Source organism: Diprion similis, chromosome 10 (assembly GCF_021155765.1).
Source record: "Diprion similis isolate iyDipSimi1 chromosome 10, iyDipSimi1.1, whole genome shotgun sequence".
Classification (NCBI taxonomy): domain Eukaryota; kingdom Metazoa; phylum Arthropoda; class Insecta; order Hymenoptera; family Diprionidae; genus Diprion; species Diprion similis.
The window spans coordinates 5,797,225-5,814,395 of record NC_060114.1 but is presented as its reverse complement, the minus strand read 5'-3'; the positions used below and the strand labels follow the sequence as shown (position 1 = coordinate 5,814,395).

Here is a 17,171-nt window from a genome sequence, read left to right as displayed (position 1 = left end):
TTGTGTCTACACCTACTAATATTCAAGCACGCTACTATAATAACTGTTTTTTTTTTGTTTTTTTTTTTTTAGTTTCACGGTACATTAAAAGCATTCAATATATTACTTTTAAAACACGTTTTAGGCGATGAAATTTGCGCTCTTACATTACTATATATATTTTATGTCCCCGGGAATAAAATTCGGTCCATTTTAGTCGACGTAAACGAAATAAAACGGTTGAAAGAGTAAAAGCAGAGAGCCTCAGATTTCGTTTACTTCTATTAATTTCTCCATAAAAAGTTTTCATTCACAATTTTCAAGGAACCTGCGATACAGCAGGCACAGTGTGAATTTCTTCTTTTGCTCTTATACAATTTTTGTCATGAAGTAAATAATTGGTCGAAGAAGTAGCTTTTATATTGTTAATTCATAGAAGGTATTACCACAGAATTGAAAAAGTGTTTCAAGTCTTCTGAAAGTAAATATAATTTGAAATCGCTATGCGATTCGAATTCAAGTGTCTTGTTAGATATGTTCAATGATTTCAAGGGAGGGTGACGATCAATCATTTTAGGGAACGATTACCCTTTTAATCTGCCTGACTCGACGGAGAAAAAATTCTCTCAATCTTTACAACGAACGATTATATAAGAAAAAACGGTTGAACTCACCTTTAGAAACGAGTGAAACTTGACTTTACTCGGTGAAACAGGAGGGCTGGACGGAGTGTGATGACTATTAGGAACCTGAAGAAGATTCTGGACCTCGACGAGAAGTCCTTTCCTTGCGTAGCGGCTCTTTGGACTGGCAAGAACGTCGCTCTCAGACTTAGCCTTGGCCTGAATGAGTTTGAGATTCTCTTTGATATTCTGCCTGAGAATGACGTAGTGATACCTGCGCATTCTGGCTCTAGAATCGCGCTCACATATCCTGCGCCAGCTTTTCGACACCATACTAACAGCGCATAGATCCTTGGCGTCAAGAAAGGCGAGTATCTTTGAGACGACCCTCCAGTGGTCGCTTTCCTCGCCTAGAACGCTCATAAAATCTACGCTGCTCTTGCCGACGTAGCAGGGAATCGCCCTAGACTTTCTTAATCCGGTGAACTTTGGTCTCTGGCTAAAGTCTAGCCTCTTGGGTCTGATCTCGGCGAGCGAGGGATCGGTGATCATGAGCCTGCTCATTTTCTTGTGGTTCTCGACCGACGATGCAAACGTAAGAGTCTCCCTGCTCGTCGTCGGTGAACCAACAGCCTCCGTTGTCGTCGGATTGAGGTGCGGCGTGCTTTGGGGAACAGTGACTAGGCTCATTTCGACGTCCGCCTCGTCCTCCGCAGGCTCCGAAGCCATGAAGGACAGCGAAGGAACAGCGGGCGACGGGGGTGGCGAAAGAAGCTGCAGGGTGGAGGCCGGGGTTGTCGGAACAGAGGTCAGGAGTCTATCATCCTTTCCGTTTTTACCGCGGTGTTGCCGCCGTAGAAGGTCTTCAAGTTCCGAGGTCAAGCTTAGACCGTCCGCCGCCGTTCGACGATTTTGAATTTGAATTTCCCGCGCTTCTTGTACCGACGACGAGCCGCCCTCCAGACCCAATTCCGTGGTGTTTAGTTTACACCGGAAACGCGACGCGCGATCCGATGGCCACGGATCAGAGCTCCGGGTCTGCAAGTATCTACGACGAGGGTTCGATCGCAAACGGTTTCCGGCGGTCGTTCTGGTTGCTGACGTCATTGCCGGAGTGTCAAAACTCACAGACGGAGGAGAGCTCAGGGTTATATATCCGCTGTCAGCGTTGTCGTAGGACGATCGCGTGCTCATGCGACTCGACGACAGCATCGAAGAACGATGCTGCTTCTTCAGCGAGGACAAATGCGGAGTATCGCCGAGATCCGAACTCTGCTGCGAGTCAGTTTTCTCCATCTTGGTTGGTCTGAGTTTTTCAAATTTGCGCGGGAAAGGCGAGAAAAATTAAGTATTTCTTGTTCTTCTTGTGTTTACCGCAGTTTTCGAAACGAACTTGAATCTATCATGGGAAGGAATCAGATTTTAGATCGTTATTTGTCAGGTTTTTTTTTTTTTTCAGTTCTCAAAAGATTTTCCGAACTGATCAGAAAAAAGGGTTTCAACTTCTTCCAGAACGAGCTCTCGGATCTGATCTTCAAAGTGGGGTCGATAATTCGAAGAGACAAGGAAGATTTTTGTAGTTTTTTGAACACCGCGTTTCTGCGACGACAACTAATTCGAGTTAGTTTTCGACCAACTTCATTACCCTCCGATTCGACGAGCCGAGCGGAGTGCACTCTTCTTCCCGTTCTCTTTTTCCCGGCGATGCATCGAGCCGAATGAGAGCCGAGGTTGTTTGGTAATCTCAAGGACAAGGATAACCGTTAACGGTAAACAAACACGCCGGTTCGTCCTTCTCAATCGAAGGCCTGCCAGCCGCAGCTTCTGTATCGAATAGTCTTATTCTCTCAACACGAGACACAATCGGGTAAATAACTCGCACTGATGACCCGCAGCAATGAAACTATGAAACTATACGAATAAAAGAGACAAACAGTGTCACGGTACGCGGAAATAAATCGTAACAACAAACGCACGTGGGTTTTACAATATTTTGATTTAAGTGGGTGTATATATATATATATATTTGGGGCGACAAAATTTTCACACACACACACACACACACACACTTTATTTAATCACATTCATTGGATATAACAATAACCTGCATCATCACACAACATTAGACACAGAAAAACCACTTGATCGGATCGGATGCACGACGAGACGAGCGAACGACCAAAGAAGCGCGAATAATATCCTATATCTTCACAGCGCGTACGTAACGACTTAACCAAACTTTTCAATAATACAGAGAAATGATAAAAGTCACAGGACCACACGACACGACAAAACACCGGGGATTCAACGTAACGCGCACGCCGACCGCTCGACACGCTACTGTTGCTGGCTGCTGCTCCGTGGGCAGCCGGTCCTGCTCTGAGACTGTAGAGACACTCGACTAGTTGAGTCCTTTCAAAACTGTTTATCCGTTGCCCTACCGAGGGCCGGTTGCCGGGCCTTAGCCAATCGGATGCGAGGACGCCGTCTGGCGGTGCAGCTGCTCTCCCGCCGGTTCAGCCGAACCGAATCCCATTGGCGGCGAAAGATTTGTTTTCTGTTATTGGATGCTTTTTCTTTTTCTGGCGTAACGCGTCTTCTTCTTCTTCTTCTTCTTCTTCTTCTTCTCCTCTCGTTTGCACGCCTACGCTTATATTCTCGCTATCGCAGGGCTGAGCACAACACCGTGTTCCGCCAACACGCAAGCTGTGACGATACGATGGCACACTTCCTCGCTGCTCCGCGATTCGACGACGACTCTTTCTCTTTCTCTAAACCGCGCGAGATCCCGACAAGGTGGTGGGACGACATGCAGGGACGCCTGCCAGCGAAAGCCATGGCATACCAGGCGGGAAAGGCGGGAACGCATCGCATGCTTGCCAACCCTGCAAATTCGACATGTCCGTCTTCGCGGCGAATCGTTCTACGGAGTAGAATTTTCATTACGAACTTAATAAGGTTCGTTTCAGATTACAGAAAGTGATAGAAAATGGATTCTCGTCTAGAAATATTTCGGATTTATTTCTTAGTGTTTCAATGGTCACACTGAATTATATCATAATTATAGCTTCAACGTGATGTTGAGAGACGAGAATATCAAATTACCTAAAAACCTTTGCGAAGGGTGCGATTTGACCGATTAATCAAACTGTATCGCCAAACTTTGAGGATAAGTGATTGAAAATTTTACTCCAATTTACTGTCGGTAAGTTTGGAATCTAGGGAAGACATATCGCCGGGTTTATGGTAATATCGTGGATAGTGTATGAAAAAATAGTTCTGAACTACCCACATTCATTTAATTCTTATTGATAGTTCCAGATTGTGAGAAAGATCTTGATGCTAATGAGGGTATTATTATTGCCCAAAATCATGTTTGATGCAAAAACCCTTTAGTCGGTAAGTCTGGGACGTGTATTATCCATTGTTTCGTACCATCCAATGCACTTGTGCGCTGCGATCTTAGCACTACTTGTGCATCGTGGATTGTCCTGGAACTAACCAGGTGTAACAATGCCACGAGGTTAGTTTAAGTTAGGTTATTTCAACACTTTGAAACGTTTTAAAAACAGCGTTTTAATTTTCGGAGTCGACCAGACAAATTCGTAAGAAGCGGATAAATATTTGCGTAATTATCTTAAATAACTTGTGGGATGGACACCAGCAGTAAATCGGAATCTGCACCTAAGCAAGCGATGGTTTACATCTGCGGAGGTGAGCTATATTTTGCCTCAAATTTGGATCATCGGGGTTATGTTATGCACAGCTTTGTTTACCGATACGGCTACACGTGGCTCTGAATAAGTTTTTTTTTTTTTTTTTCTTCAAGGGCAAAAACTCGTAGCATCGTGTTTCAACTCTACATGTACTTAATACAATCACAGCCTTAGACTCACTTTACACATTATTAAACATCGCACGAAGATCAAGCATCCTGTCCGTTTGGTTTTTCACTAATTTTCTCTATCTTCGTTTTCCTGGCTAATTCATCTTTTCATTATCGCTTTACATCTCGCTTTCAGAATGTCACCATGACAACGAAATCCGTCCTAGAGATCCGATACGGTGTCGAGAATGTGGGTACAGGATAATGTACAAGAAACGCACCAAGCGACGTATCCTTTTTTATTGTTGTCTGCCACACCAATTCTTTAACTAACTCATTGAACTTTAGTCTTCTTATATCAGAATGAAAATGAGTAGTTTACTATAAGTCAAATTTGACACCACTTCGATTAAAAATTGGGACCAGCACTGATAGCAGCAATTTTCTGATTTTCTTGGTTTAAAACTTCATCCACCATAATGTTCGAACACAATCCACAACTCTGGGTTGCTTTATGCTAAAATTCAATACTATCTTTTCATTGATGAGTTCAGAGACTGTTCACATGTCTCCGAATCATTGTTACGATAGAGAAATGCCTGAACTTCGACGTAATTGTGCTATATTTTGCCAGACAACGATCTCACCACTGACGTTGTACAATCAAAAGCAAACTGACTACAGCAATTTCGAAAATACATTTCATTTACATTCCTTAACACAATAATAATAAACAGTCGTTGTCTTCGATGCCCGATAGATGTGTCGTGACCGACCACATCACTACATGACAAAACCCTGCAGAAATCCTTAACAATACTTATATTCGGCAAAGATGATCATTGTGATTCAATTTATTACATATAATTGCACTGCGATGAATTGATTTCCGGAAATTTGCTCATCTTTTTCTTCGATGTTAAATACCAGATAAGCGCATCCGAAAAGCATATGTTAGATATTTAGTGCATTAAGTTTCCTTACTTCTAAGCAACACAATTGTACAAGTTTTTATCCCGGTAGTAAATAAATTGAAAGCTCATTTGTCTTTTTTTCTTTTTATTTCTTATAATTTCATTATTTTCATTTTTTAGGCAATATACTTTCTTCATTTACAATAAATAAATTACACTTTTTTTCATCTTTTTTTTTTTTTTTTTTTTTTTTTTTGCATCAATATAGTATATAAGAGTTCGTTAACAGATTTTTTATTTAATAAACGCTGAATTACGGAAGAGATTAGGTACAGGGAAGAAGGTAAAGGTGGAAGAGCAGCGGAGCTTGTGAACAATCGGGAGCCTATGCAAATACATGTATAATTTTAATAATTGATAAAAGTTGGATTCTACCTATTAATAGTCACCTATTTTAACTACGCATTATTTTATACATATACCTAATACTATGTATGTATACCCAATGTTTATAAAACCCTACACTCCGGTCCCACGATCTGATATCAACAGGCAAAAGCCATCTTTTGGTTCCAATGGTTTGATGTAGACTGTAATAATTATTATAATTACAAATAGTTTCCAACATTATTATTTAGTTTCCTTCTTTCCTCTTTCTCATCTACATTCTTAATGTATGTAAATATATATGCGTATCTACAGAATAAATTCCCTAAAACAATTCGATGATTTTCTTTTTTTCTCTCTTCCTTCAGGCGATATATAATAATAATATTTTCGAAACATCTCAACTGTGTATTGTACAATAATGGGATCGATCATTCGTTAGCTTTAATTATATCACTACTATAATGTGTTTTACATGTAGGTACACAGGACAGATTAACCTGTAATATATGGCATAAATTGTTTAGTTAGTTCGTTTACTTTGAATAAAGTATACGTAAAATTCTATACCTCAGTTTAATAGTAAAAGTAGTAATCATTATCGATATTCAATTTTGCATACCCATCTAATTTATATTAACATATAAAATACTATTGATATATATATATATATATATCATGTATAATATTTATTTATCACGCCAACAATTCGCAAGCCCCGTTTCTCCCGCGCGCGCGCGATGTATAAAATTTTAAATAATAGATAGTTCCATAAAAATAGAGGGGGGAAAGGAAAAACTATCCAACTCCTATTACTATTTAAACTATTTTATCTTTCCTTATGTATTCAGTACCGTAATTACGACGATGATAAAGTACGTGAAAAATTGTCCAGAAATCGCTAAGAATCACTAAGTATGTGTGTTGCTTGTAAATTGAAAGAAAACGTGTACTTTTAATGAATAGTGAATCTAAAGAAAAAAAATTAGCCGATATTTTTTGAAAATTTACCAATAAACATCTGAAACCAAACGTTAGTTTAATTGTGAAAGTAAGTTCATGATTGTGGATGGATAGATTTGTTTTTCGACGATTTCGTTCTTTCAAATTTTATCGTATCTCTCTCAGAAAATTGAAAATCATTACAAAACAGGAAGATTATGATAGAATCCAGTCCGTTTCTGCAGTGGAAGAATCAATAGAAGAGTTATTAATGGGCTTGGCAATATTTGTACGAATGCAATAACTACATAAAAGTTATGGAAGCTCGTATTATAGTAAGTTACCTCAACTCTAAGAGTGATCCTTATTATTTTGCGAATATCGTTAAATTGACTTTTTGAAAAAATTAAACTACGTCCTAAAAATTAAGCTGCCGTGTGTTAAATATTTTTCCAAGTGCAATCGGTAAAAATTCAACTCATTTATGATATTTCCAGGTTCACTTTTCAAGACTGCGGACTTGATTGTTAGTCTGGCAGCGTAAGGAATGAAAAAAAATTAACAAAAAAATAAAATAACATAATAAAATGTCGTCTAGTAACTGCAAGTCAGGCATTCGATCTATCTCGTTGTACGCATGATGATAGTATTAATAATGATATTAACATGTATGTGTGATGATAGAATTGTGCTTCGACAGTTGGATATAATTTATCCGATATAGTATTATAGTAATAATAATCTGTCTTAATTCTTATAACAATAATCTTTCTTTGAATAATCACTGCACGTCTCTGTATTAGGTACAAGTTGTGTCGACGATTACCGATTATAGTATGTTATTACATCTGTATTGTATAGGTATATGTATTTGTATATAAATTGTATGATTATGCTGTATTTAAGAGATGTTAGTAATTAGTGGCTGACTCGCGATTTGGAAAATAATTCTTTATCGGAAAGTCGGTAGTTCATTGCTGTGAAAAACGCTCTGTAACATGTCGTTTATGAAATTTTATTCATATAACATCATTGTTGTATTTATAAGTTATTCATGAATATGATTGGCGATCAGTTATTCATTTATTTATTTCATTTTTTATCACTCTTTTTCCCTCAGAGAGAAATTCGCAAATTTCGTTATTGTTATTGTTATTATCTTGAGTCCTCAAAGTTAATTTTACGCTCTGCAATTTCCACAAGCCACACCACTGGAGATGTTTTTTTCTCCCAACATTTACTAATGCAAAAAATTGTTGGAATAAGTTCGAAAAATGAAAATAAAGTTTACGATACTTGGTTTTCCCTGCGATATTGAAGTCGTTTTTTTTTTCCAAGCTATCATACTCTTTCTTCATTTTTTCTTTTGCAGTTTTTCTTTTTTCGCGACGCCCTGTTTAATCCAAAACAATATATAACACAAAGAGAGTAGATTTATTGAATAACTGATCCCAACATTCATAAACGATTGGTTGTTTTAATCTGGAGTTTCTTTTTTTTTTTTCGTCTTGTTATAAATCTACCAGCACATAACACTATAATAAGTGATTCCGTATTTTAATGCATTGTACGTATGTATATAAATATATGTATACTTACAAACGAATTTTTAGTCCTTCCTTCGTACATTAACAATAATATTTTTAACGCAATGATTGATATTTTTATATGACGTGTCTGTAGACATATATAACTGTTATTAAAACGTACCTCGAATCTCTCGTATGTAATATTTGTAATATCGTAAAAATAAATTCTGTACAGCCAATAATATATGTATGTAGAACATGGAGACAATAATAACTGTCGATTAGTGAATCGTTCAATAATAATAATAATAATAATAATAATAATAGAATACTCTAAGGTTGCACACAACATTTGCACTTTAAATACAGGATCACATTCCAGTCCATTGCACCTTAAAAACTATCAATTTATACATTTTCTTGTGTTGTTGTATTTATTACGTTATATAAATATCATATTTTCGTTACTGGGTAACAAGTTGATTTACCTGTATCGCATGTATAGCAAACCTATATGTATACTTGCAATGTATATTTATATGTATATGTTCTCCTTACTCGACATTACGTTGTATTTATATTAAAAGAATATAGAGTCAAAATATGTTACATGTGTGTATGTGTTGATATTTTTTCCGTTTTCTTTTTTTTTCTTCCAAAAACGTTTAAAAAGATATAAGGTTATAATCAATCACGAATTTTCTTAATGTGATGATAGTATGCTTGTATATATGTATCTACACGTGTATTTTATACTTTTCGTGAACACACGCACAACTTTTGACTAAGGTTACTTTATCTCAAGTTATTTTATCCACCGTGAAGTTACTCATCCTTTCATAAATTCGGTAAAATTTTAACTGCAATACAAATTTTGCTCGTACAGTTATCAGGTTTAATTATTTCATTTTTTTCTCTTTCCCTTCGATACAACCCTGAGGAAGAAAAGTTTCTACCTCCAAGATATCATAAAAATACTGTATTCTTCGCTAGCTTCTTGTCTTTTTGATTCCTAGCTTGTACAAGCCAAGAAAAATTCGTCCCTTTCAAAATGTTGCGAAAAAAAAACGAATAAATTTTTCATAACTTTTCTAGAAACGTACTCCATGTTTTTCTTGCGATTTCTCTCCGTGGTTTCTCCATTCTCTCCAGCACAAGGAAGTTCTGTGCGAGTTTTATAACACAGTGGGTTTTGGATTCTGATAAGAATGATTTAAAGTCTTCTTGCCTTTTTCACCAGAGCGTCACCTCGTCTTTTATATTTTATCTGAATGCAAAACTCGCACGTTTGAGAACAACAGTAATTAATTAGATTCTGTAATAGAATTCTTTTTTTCGTATCACCTCTTTCCCTCTATCTTTCAATGATTGTTCCTTGAAAGTTGTAAGAAATTTTTTCTCCATTGAAAATAAAAAGAATGATATAACTTATACGTGTAGTAGCACAATTGGATAATAATTTTGGCACTATGTATCATCAACAATCTTCTGTTTCTTATGATCGTCCCTAATAACACCCATCAGCCCATCTCCGGTGATTCCTCTTTTGTTACGATTATCACTGACATCCCTGCCCTCGCTGCCATTCCGATCACCACTAGCAGATGATTCCGGTTCGATATTGTGCTCGCTAAAGCAGTGAACCTGCAATTCGGCGACGGACCGAATTGACACCGAGCAAATGTTGCACTTATACATTTGCCCAGATTCTTCGGTCCTGGAGTCGTCGCCGGGAGCTGGAGCTGGAATTCGCGATGGTCGATGCTGCCTCTCGTTAATCCCGAAGTCAGCCTGCCGCTGCTGATTGAACTGTGGATTTGCGTGCCGAATTTCGCCAACCGGCTTCAACTCCTCACTAACTAGTATCGGCATGTGATATCCCCGCGATACTTCGCTCTCCGACATACCTATTGGAGATGGATATTGGTGCATCGAATGCATGGGGATCGGTTCACCCTCGTCGGATGAGGTGTCTCCTCCACTTGCACCTTGGTTTGGAATCAAATCCGCGTCCCACTGACCCATTTTACTCGGATCCTTCTCATAGAGCTTCTGCGCCAAGCTCTGAAATCAATTAAAAGTGCCGAAATTTAGTGCAAGTTCATAAAAAACGAAAAAGATCACGTATGAACAAAAAGTAGGATCAGGTGACTTTAAGTTACGAGAGATGACTTCGAAGGTTTTGAATTATTTTAAAACACTTCAAGAAACTTAAGAAGATTTTGCACAAAATCGTAACCATAAATCATCACAAATATCTTCATGCAATGGAAAGAAAATTTAGAAAAGTTGCAAGCTGCGTATTTTTCAATAGACTAAGTGAATATACATAATTTGAAGTAAGTTCAAATGACATCACATGATTTTAACGAAAATTATAAGTCTTCAAAGTTTCACAGTTGTCAAAAGATCGTAACTGATTGTATTGACGATTGTTTAATATCTCAATATCGTATAATCTCATATCATTTACCTGCAGACTAGTTAAACTATTATCACAGTCACTAGTATCAATATCGTTTAGATTAATGCCGGATCTTTCCATTTCCGCGTAAGTACCGAACGGCAATTTTCCCAGGCACTCTAACTTCATGATGTGCATTTTACTTCGCAAATGCTTAGCAAGGTGTCCGTGTATCCTGAAAGCGATCTTGCAGTCGGTACACTTGAAGGGTCGAGGATTGCTCGTTGTAGCAGCGCCAAAAGTGGACGTCATGCTTACCTGGTTGCGAAAAAGTACAGATTAAATATTTTCAACCACCAATTCGACAACAGGATTTTCATCAACTCTTAAAATCTCCTCCACTGTGACACTGTGAATAAAAACAGCGATGGTACTCACTTTATTATGGTGAGCAACCGAGCGTTCGTGCTTTGTGAGGTGGCCTTTGGTCCTGAACGATACAGCGCAGCTCTCGCATCTGAAGGGCCGCTCAAAATAGTGAATATTGATATGTAGCCTGAGCTGACTCGGTTTGCTGAACACTTTGTTGCAGATTCCACACACGCTTCTACCATCTTCAGTCACGCTGTAACTAATTTCATAGACTCAGTTCTAAAATCGGTTGCGAGCAAGCACCGGTACAGTCTGAGAGGTGACGGAATAAACGAAACGAAGAGAGTAAAAAACTATTCTACTCAATCAAACGACGAACTCACCTCACGTAATTTGGGGCAGGTCCATTTGATGGCTGCAAAAATTCAGCCTGAGGTTTCCCACTTCCACCTGGCGGAGACGGAGATCTAAATCCAGGTCCACCAACGACCATTTTCCGGGCTACAGAGTGCTTGATACCTTCGGCCATATTCTGCTTGGCCATATCAACGTTCTGCTTAATCTCTGTACGCTCAGAATTCCTCGGCTCAACAGCTGTTTGCAACTTGTTTTGCACCTCCTGCGAATTAGCCCTGGAAATATCGTGCACCGAAGAAGATTTCGCCTCGAAATTCGGCCTGGACTGTTGGTCTTGGGTCTGAGGTACCCTCATTTCTCTGCTCGGTGGTCTGACCTCCGCGTTCGCATTAGACGCCACGAAAATTTCCTGGCTGTTGGAAATCCTCGGCTCGTGATTAGCCGGCTTGTACTCTTGACTAGGTAGTCTAAGCTCTTGATTTGGCAGCTTAAACTCTTGACTAGGCGAAGAAGTGACGCGAAGCTCTCGACTCGGCGGCCGCAATTCCTGATGATGAGATCTTGGGCTCTGGCTACTCTGAACCCTGGATTCTCGACTCGGGAGCATTGAGTCCTGGCTAGGAGTAAAGCTGTCTCTAGGCCTCTCCACCTCACTCATCATTTTCATGGCGTTGAACATCGAGCTTCTGTCTATCTCGCTCTTTACCTGACCGTGAATTGACGACGAGTTTCGGTTCATCATCTCCGCGTTCAAGTTTCGAGGCGATTGACGGTCCAGGGTTGGTGTGCTTCGCCCCGGCAAGCTGCCTTTGTAAATGGTCGGAATGGGGCTTCCGCCTCTTCCGACTCGGTGGTCAAAACCGTCAGTTTCGCCCGCCATCCGGCCCGCATTCTCCTTATCCTTATAGGCCGAATCGACCGCGTCGAAAGACCGCCTCTCAAGGCAAACGCTGTTTTGGTAGAGCTCGTCATTGTAAGGAATTTTCATACCCTCCGGCTGCGTCTGCTTATAGATACTCTTAATTCTCGACTCTAGTATGGCCTGCTGCATCTTGCTGGGGTTCGTGTAAGTCACAGTGGACACCCCGTTCAGATCTAAATTCTTCGATCTAATTGTGTCCTGCTGTTTCAAGTATTGTACATTATCCTTCTCCGTGCCGTTGTTCTCCGGCTTTGAACAGCCGACTCGATACTGCAGCTTCATTTTACTGTCCATCACGTGTCTCTCGGTAAGATACGCCTGCAACATGTGTCCTTTGGCCTCGGATTTCCACTCCCTACCTTGCACCGGAAGTCTTTCCATGGTCTGGAATATCGTCTGCATCAAAAGCTGCTCGGAGACCGGAGTCAGGATATCGGCAGGCTTGACTCGTTGAGAAATTGGAGAGCTGATCGGGCCGAGTGTTTGTTTGGTCGTGAGGTCCATGGGCTGGTGAAAATTGGTCTGTGAATCGGTAGTGTGAATCGATGAATCATCCTCTACCTCCGCCGTATCGTTGCCGGACTTTTTGGAAGACTGTATTATCACACTGGTCCTTGATTTCTCGAGTACCGAACGACTCGAAGGGAAGTAATAGCGGTGGGACAAATCACTCTGTATCACAGCCGCGGCTTGGCTACTCAGTGGTGCTGAACTGCACGTCGTCGTTACGACCGCCGTGCAAATTGTACTCTGGGAAAAGGTCAGGGTGTACGGATATGTCGTTGGCCTGCCTGTTGGAAGCAGCCCCGGCAGTCTGTGTGTGCTGGGCTGAGACAAGCTCAGCAATCCCTGAACAGCGTCATGCTCTTCACTTCCGGATTCCTCGCTCTCCTCACCGTCAGTCTCGTCCTCCTCTTCCGAGGATTCTTCACCGTTTCCTCCACCCGCCGCCAATCGGGCAACCGCCTCCTTGTCGATGTTCTCATCGCACACCAACGTTGGAACTGGAACTACACCGAGTTCAACGCACTTTTTGTAGTGCGCTTTAGACTTCATGTGCTTTGTCAGGTTTCCCTTTGTTTTAAAACTGAAAAACCGAATAGTTAATTTTTTTGTTAGAATTTGTTCCATACGAGACGTTGACTATTGGAGTGAATTTCTTGAACCCAGGATTTTATGAATTTGTAAAAATTTTTTTTTTCACAAGACTACAACTCACTCTAAACTATGATCAAGAATCAAGTATGATGATCGACTATGAGGAGATGTTTCATTTACCTAAAAGTGCAGTGCTTGCAGGTATATGGTCTGACATCTGTATGCGTTCTGATATGTTTCTTCAGCATCGATGGTTTCTTGCATCTGATGCCACATTCTTCACAGACGTACCTTCCTCGACCTTTAACCAGATTCAAGAAAAAATTATAGGGGTTAAAGAATTTTTTACAGAAACACGAAATGTTTGCATAATCGCCACTCAAACCTAACAATAATCAAAACCTTCGTGAATTATACGAATGTTAAACTAGTTCCGAAAATTGGTTGTACCATTTTTCACGTTGACGGTGTAAAATGGATAATAAACTTACAGGAAAATAAAAAATAGAAATCTGAAAAAATGACTGGACTCCTATTTCAAGTAACAATTATGCATCCTGGAGATAGAAAACTCCCAATGACCATGAGGCCGAAACGTACATATGTCTACTTTTAGATAAGAAGCACACAACATACTCCCGATAAAGAAACGAAATGTTACTTCATCAAATTTCATCAAATCACTGAACTGATAACGAAAAACTACCGTCTATGGATAAGAGAATATGCCTACTGTACTCACCTCTTCCTCTGACGTAAATGTAATCTTCGTTACTCTCGAAACCGCCATCGAATATCTTGATGCGTTTAGCTTTTTCCTGAGTATCATTTTCGGAGTTATTGTCCGAGCTTGCAGGGGTCGTAGGCCTTTGCGAGGAATGCGTTAAAATGTCTTCGTGTTTCTTCGAGGCCGTGGTGTAGCTCGTGGGCCGGCGCCTCGAGTCATAATGGGCCATGTCGAGGTCGGGCGGAGCTTCCTTGCATATTTTCCAGTTTGAGTACATGGACAGAGTGTGTTGTTGAGTGACGTACATCGGCTGAGGCCTGTTTAACGTGCAGTAAAATACCCGAGTGGAACATTTCAGCCCAAGGTAGGTGTATGCATGTCCGTTCAAATACAATTGACCGTAGGATTTCCTCGGCCTCGGTGTTTCCGGGCTGATCAGAGGCAACGTGTTAGCCGTTGGCGTTATACCGTGGTGCCGTTTTGGAGTAAAGGTACCAGGCTTAAGCGGCAGCGAAGTCGGCCTCAGGAATTTATTGTTGGTGTTACTCTCCTCCTCAATTCCGCCCGCCTCTTCGTTGCTGACACTTGGTGAGTGAAGACTGTCCACTGGTTTACTTTCACGACTATTATCTAATAAATCATTATGTGAAGGTTTACTTGGCACTTCTGTATTGGAAGAATCTAGATTGACAGTTATAACCGGAGCAATTTGAGACTCGTGTTTTGACTTTATTCCGTTCATCGCTCCACAATTTTCCATTTGCATCGTCCTTGTCTTAACATCCTGTTGAACATTTCCCGGCAATTGTAACGCCGCTAATTTCGTACGGCCGTTTTCATGGGGCATAGTTTCGTACTTGAAAAGCACGGGACTCTGTCTCACAGACTCGGTGGAAGGCGATCGGCCCTGTTCAAATTCCGCACTGGCCCAGCTACTCGGCCTCTTTCTACTTTCGGTAAAATTTTTCGGCGAGTATCTAAGCTTTTGCATACTATCAACGCCGTTTGGATATGTGAAAGTCCTTTCCGTATTGCACGGGCTTTTGTCAAACGAAAATTCCTTCCTCTCCCTTGGGCTCTCAATACTACTCTTATTGTACTTGATCCCAGATTTCGCGTTATAACGATCATGCTCCGACCTATGCGTATCGCCACTGAGCACTCTGGACCTGAACTTATCCGTGGTAGATTCAACCTTGAGATTAGGAACTTTCGGACTCATCAAACCAGGCCGCAAATTATCACTACTCGGAGCCTTGAAGCAGAGTTTAAGCTCCTTGGCCGGACTGACGAGGTCCAAAGGCTGGGCGGGTGACGGGATTTGCATGTTGGAATGCGGTCCAGGTATACCCGGAATGTTGGGTGTATGAATTTTGACGGGACTAGCGAGATCCAGAGGCTGAGTAACGACGTGGAGTCCGGGAATACCGGGAATCACCTTGTACTCGGCCTCAGCACTGGGTACGTTGACGGATATGTCGACCGACGGTGTTCCGGACAAAGTGTGAGGACCAGGCATACCAGGTACGTAAGGTATGATCTTACCGCCGTGTAAAATGCTGGCTATACCAGCCTGTGGCAAGGTGAGCGGATTGTAGGCAGTGATGTTTGTCAGAGGGTTGAGGTTCTGCTCTAAATAACTATAACCGGATATCGTCGGCGCTATGTTAGGAGTTGATATGTTGGGTATGATAGGTGCCAATATCTTCGGTGTATTTGGCAGGGATATGGAACCGCTCGGTGTGCTGGCCGGAGTGCCAGGCGGTTTGTGGACCATCGTTCCGCCGGAGTGAAGTCCAGACCTAACCACTATAGAGGAAGTCTCCGAGGTGGCGCACTTGCTGTTAACCGAGTGCTGTTCCCCAGGGGAATTTGTCTGACGGGGTTCTATCCTCATGGTTTTGGTCTCTCCGGTGTCGTTGAGTATCCTTACTTCGCCGCCGAACATCTGGAGCGAGTTTGGTCTCGGATACTTGGACAGTTCCTCCAGCGACCTCAGCGTCGTTGGCGCGGATTCAGATCTCTGTTTCGTTGGCGGTACGTAGGAGTCGACCAGTCTCGTGTTACCAAGTAGCGGACCCGGCGATGGGAGCGGCTGGAGGGTGTTGTAGTAGTCGGGTTTCATCTCGAACTCCTGGTCCTTTCTGTCGAGGTCAAGCTGAAACTCGGGTCGCCTGGGACTCGGCGATCCTTTGCAGTAGTACCGCCTGTGGGCGTCAAGGTTGTCAGCGCTAGTGTAAGGGATCTTACACGACGGGCAGACAAAGTTTTCGCCATCGATACCATCGCAGTTTTGATGCGCCTTAGACTTCAAGAGAAGCTCTTTAATTATCGACGCTTCTTGCTGCTGCTGCTGCTGATGGTGGTGGTGGTGATGATGATGATTCTGCGGCTGGTTACTATCCTTCTCGTGAGCGAAACTTTCGCTGTAGCACCGCTTCCTCGCCAAGTTTTCTTCCGCCGATGAGAGGTTCAACGGTTGCTCAGTGTACTTTGGTTCCACCAAACTCTGCTGCCTCTGCATCAGCTTGTGAAGTAGCGGGTCAACCGCCTCGACGATTGCCTGATTGGCTGTTATTATTTTGTCTATGTGCTCCTGCAGCTGTTCAGCGTTCGGCTTCGAGTTCGACGACGAATTCGTCGAGGAGTTTGACGAAACCGATGACGCTTCTGCATCGTGGCTCACACTGTTCAAGGCCGTGTGAAATTTCGGCTTGTAAATTTTACCTGTTTTCACTGTCTTCACGCTCAACACTGAACTTGGAGTCGACGACGGTGGAGGAGGTGGTGTTCCAGTTCCGTTACTCGCGCTGTCCGACAAGCTTATGTCAGAATCTTCTGAAACCTGTGAAATGGGAATTGTTTGATCAAAAGAATTTGACATTTCTACCAGAATAGTCTACCCTACTATAGTTCTTTTGGATAAATACTCTACTTGAAGATTCATGACTCTAGTTTTGAGTGATGATAGACTGGAATTCAGAGAACACATACGTGTTCGCTGAATATTGCGAAGCCTATGTGGAAACCGCAATTTCTCGTATAATTCATTCTTTAGATTCTAATCTGTAGGTACATTATCGCTACCTCA

General features: G+C 41.4%; 3 protein-coding genes across 5 annotated transcripts in view; 1 reads left to right on the top strand and 2 right to left on the bottom strand.

Moving 5' to 3' along the window:
• Positions 1-3,442, bottom strand: part of LOC124411656 (F-box only protein 43-like) — a 44,329-nt gene extending 40,887 nt beyond the window's left edge. The window contains exon 1 of the mRNA XM_046890910.1: positions 654-3,442. Coding sequence (XP_046746866.1) covers positions 654-1,898 — 1,245 coding nt within the window. The 5' untranslated portion in view covers positions 1,899-3,442. The remainder of the gene's footprint in view (positions 1-653) is intronic.
• A 700-nt stretch (positions 3,443-4,142) lies between these two features.
• On the top strand, positions 4,143-5,756 carry LOC124411657 (DNA-directed RNA polymerases I, II, and III subunit RPABC4). Its single transcript, XM_046890911.1, has 3 exons — positions 4,143-4,316; positions 4,625-4,717; positions 5,166-5,756. The coding sequence occupies exons 1-3, from the start codon at positions 4,256-4,258 to the stop codon at positions 5,186-5,188; spliced, it is 177 nt and encodes a 58-aa protein (XP_046746867.1). The 5' UTR covers positions 4,143-4,255; the 3' UTR covers positions 5,189-5,756.
• Positions 5,621-17,171, bottom strand: part of LOC124411655 — a 38,105-nt gene continuing 26,554 nt past the window's right edge. For 2 of the 3 annotated variants that reach the window (XM_046890907.1, XM_046890909.1), the window contains exons 3-8: positions 14,096-16,925; positions 13,534-13,654; positions 11,360-13,342; positions 11,043-11,235; positions 10,674-10,922; positions 5,621-10,264 (exon numbers count right to left, since the gene is read on the bottom strand). In XM_046890907.1, the coding sequence (XP_046746863.1) occupies positions 9,668-10,264; positions 10,674-10,922; positions 11,043-11,235; positions 11,360-13,342; positions 13,534-13,654; positions 14,096-16,925 (5,973 nt within the window). In that variant the 3' untranslated portion in view covers positions 5,621-9,667. The remainder of the gene's footprint in view (positions 10,265-10,673; positions 10,923-11,042; positions 11,236-11,359; positions 13,343-13,533; positions 13,655-14,095; positions 16,926-17,171) is intronic. The other variant, XM_046890908.1, reaches the window with a different exon arrangement.

Excerpts from the sequence above, each read along its gene's own strand:
- LOC124411657 (XM_046890911.1), top strand. The coding sequence starts at position 4,256 with ATGGACACCAGCAGTAAATCGGAATCTGCACCTAAGCAAGCGATGGTT. Across the intron at positions 4,317-4,624 it reads GATGGTTTACATCTGCGGAG|AATGTCACCATGACAACGAA; the intron begins GTGAGCTATATT and ends TCTCGCTTTCAG. Across the intron at positions 4,718-5,165 it reads CAAGAAACGCACCAAGCGAC|TCGTTGTCTTCGATGCCCGA; the intron begins GTATCCTTTTTT and ends AATAATAAACAG.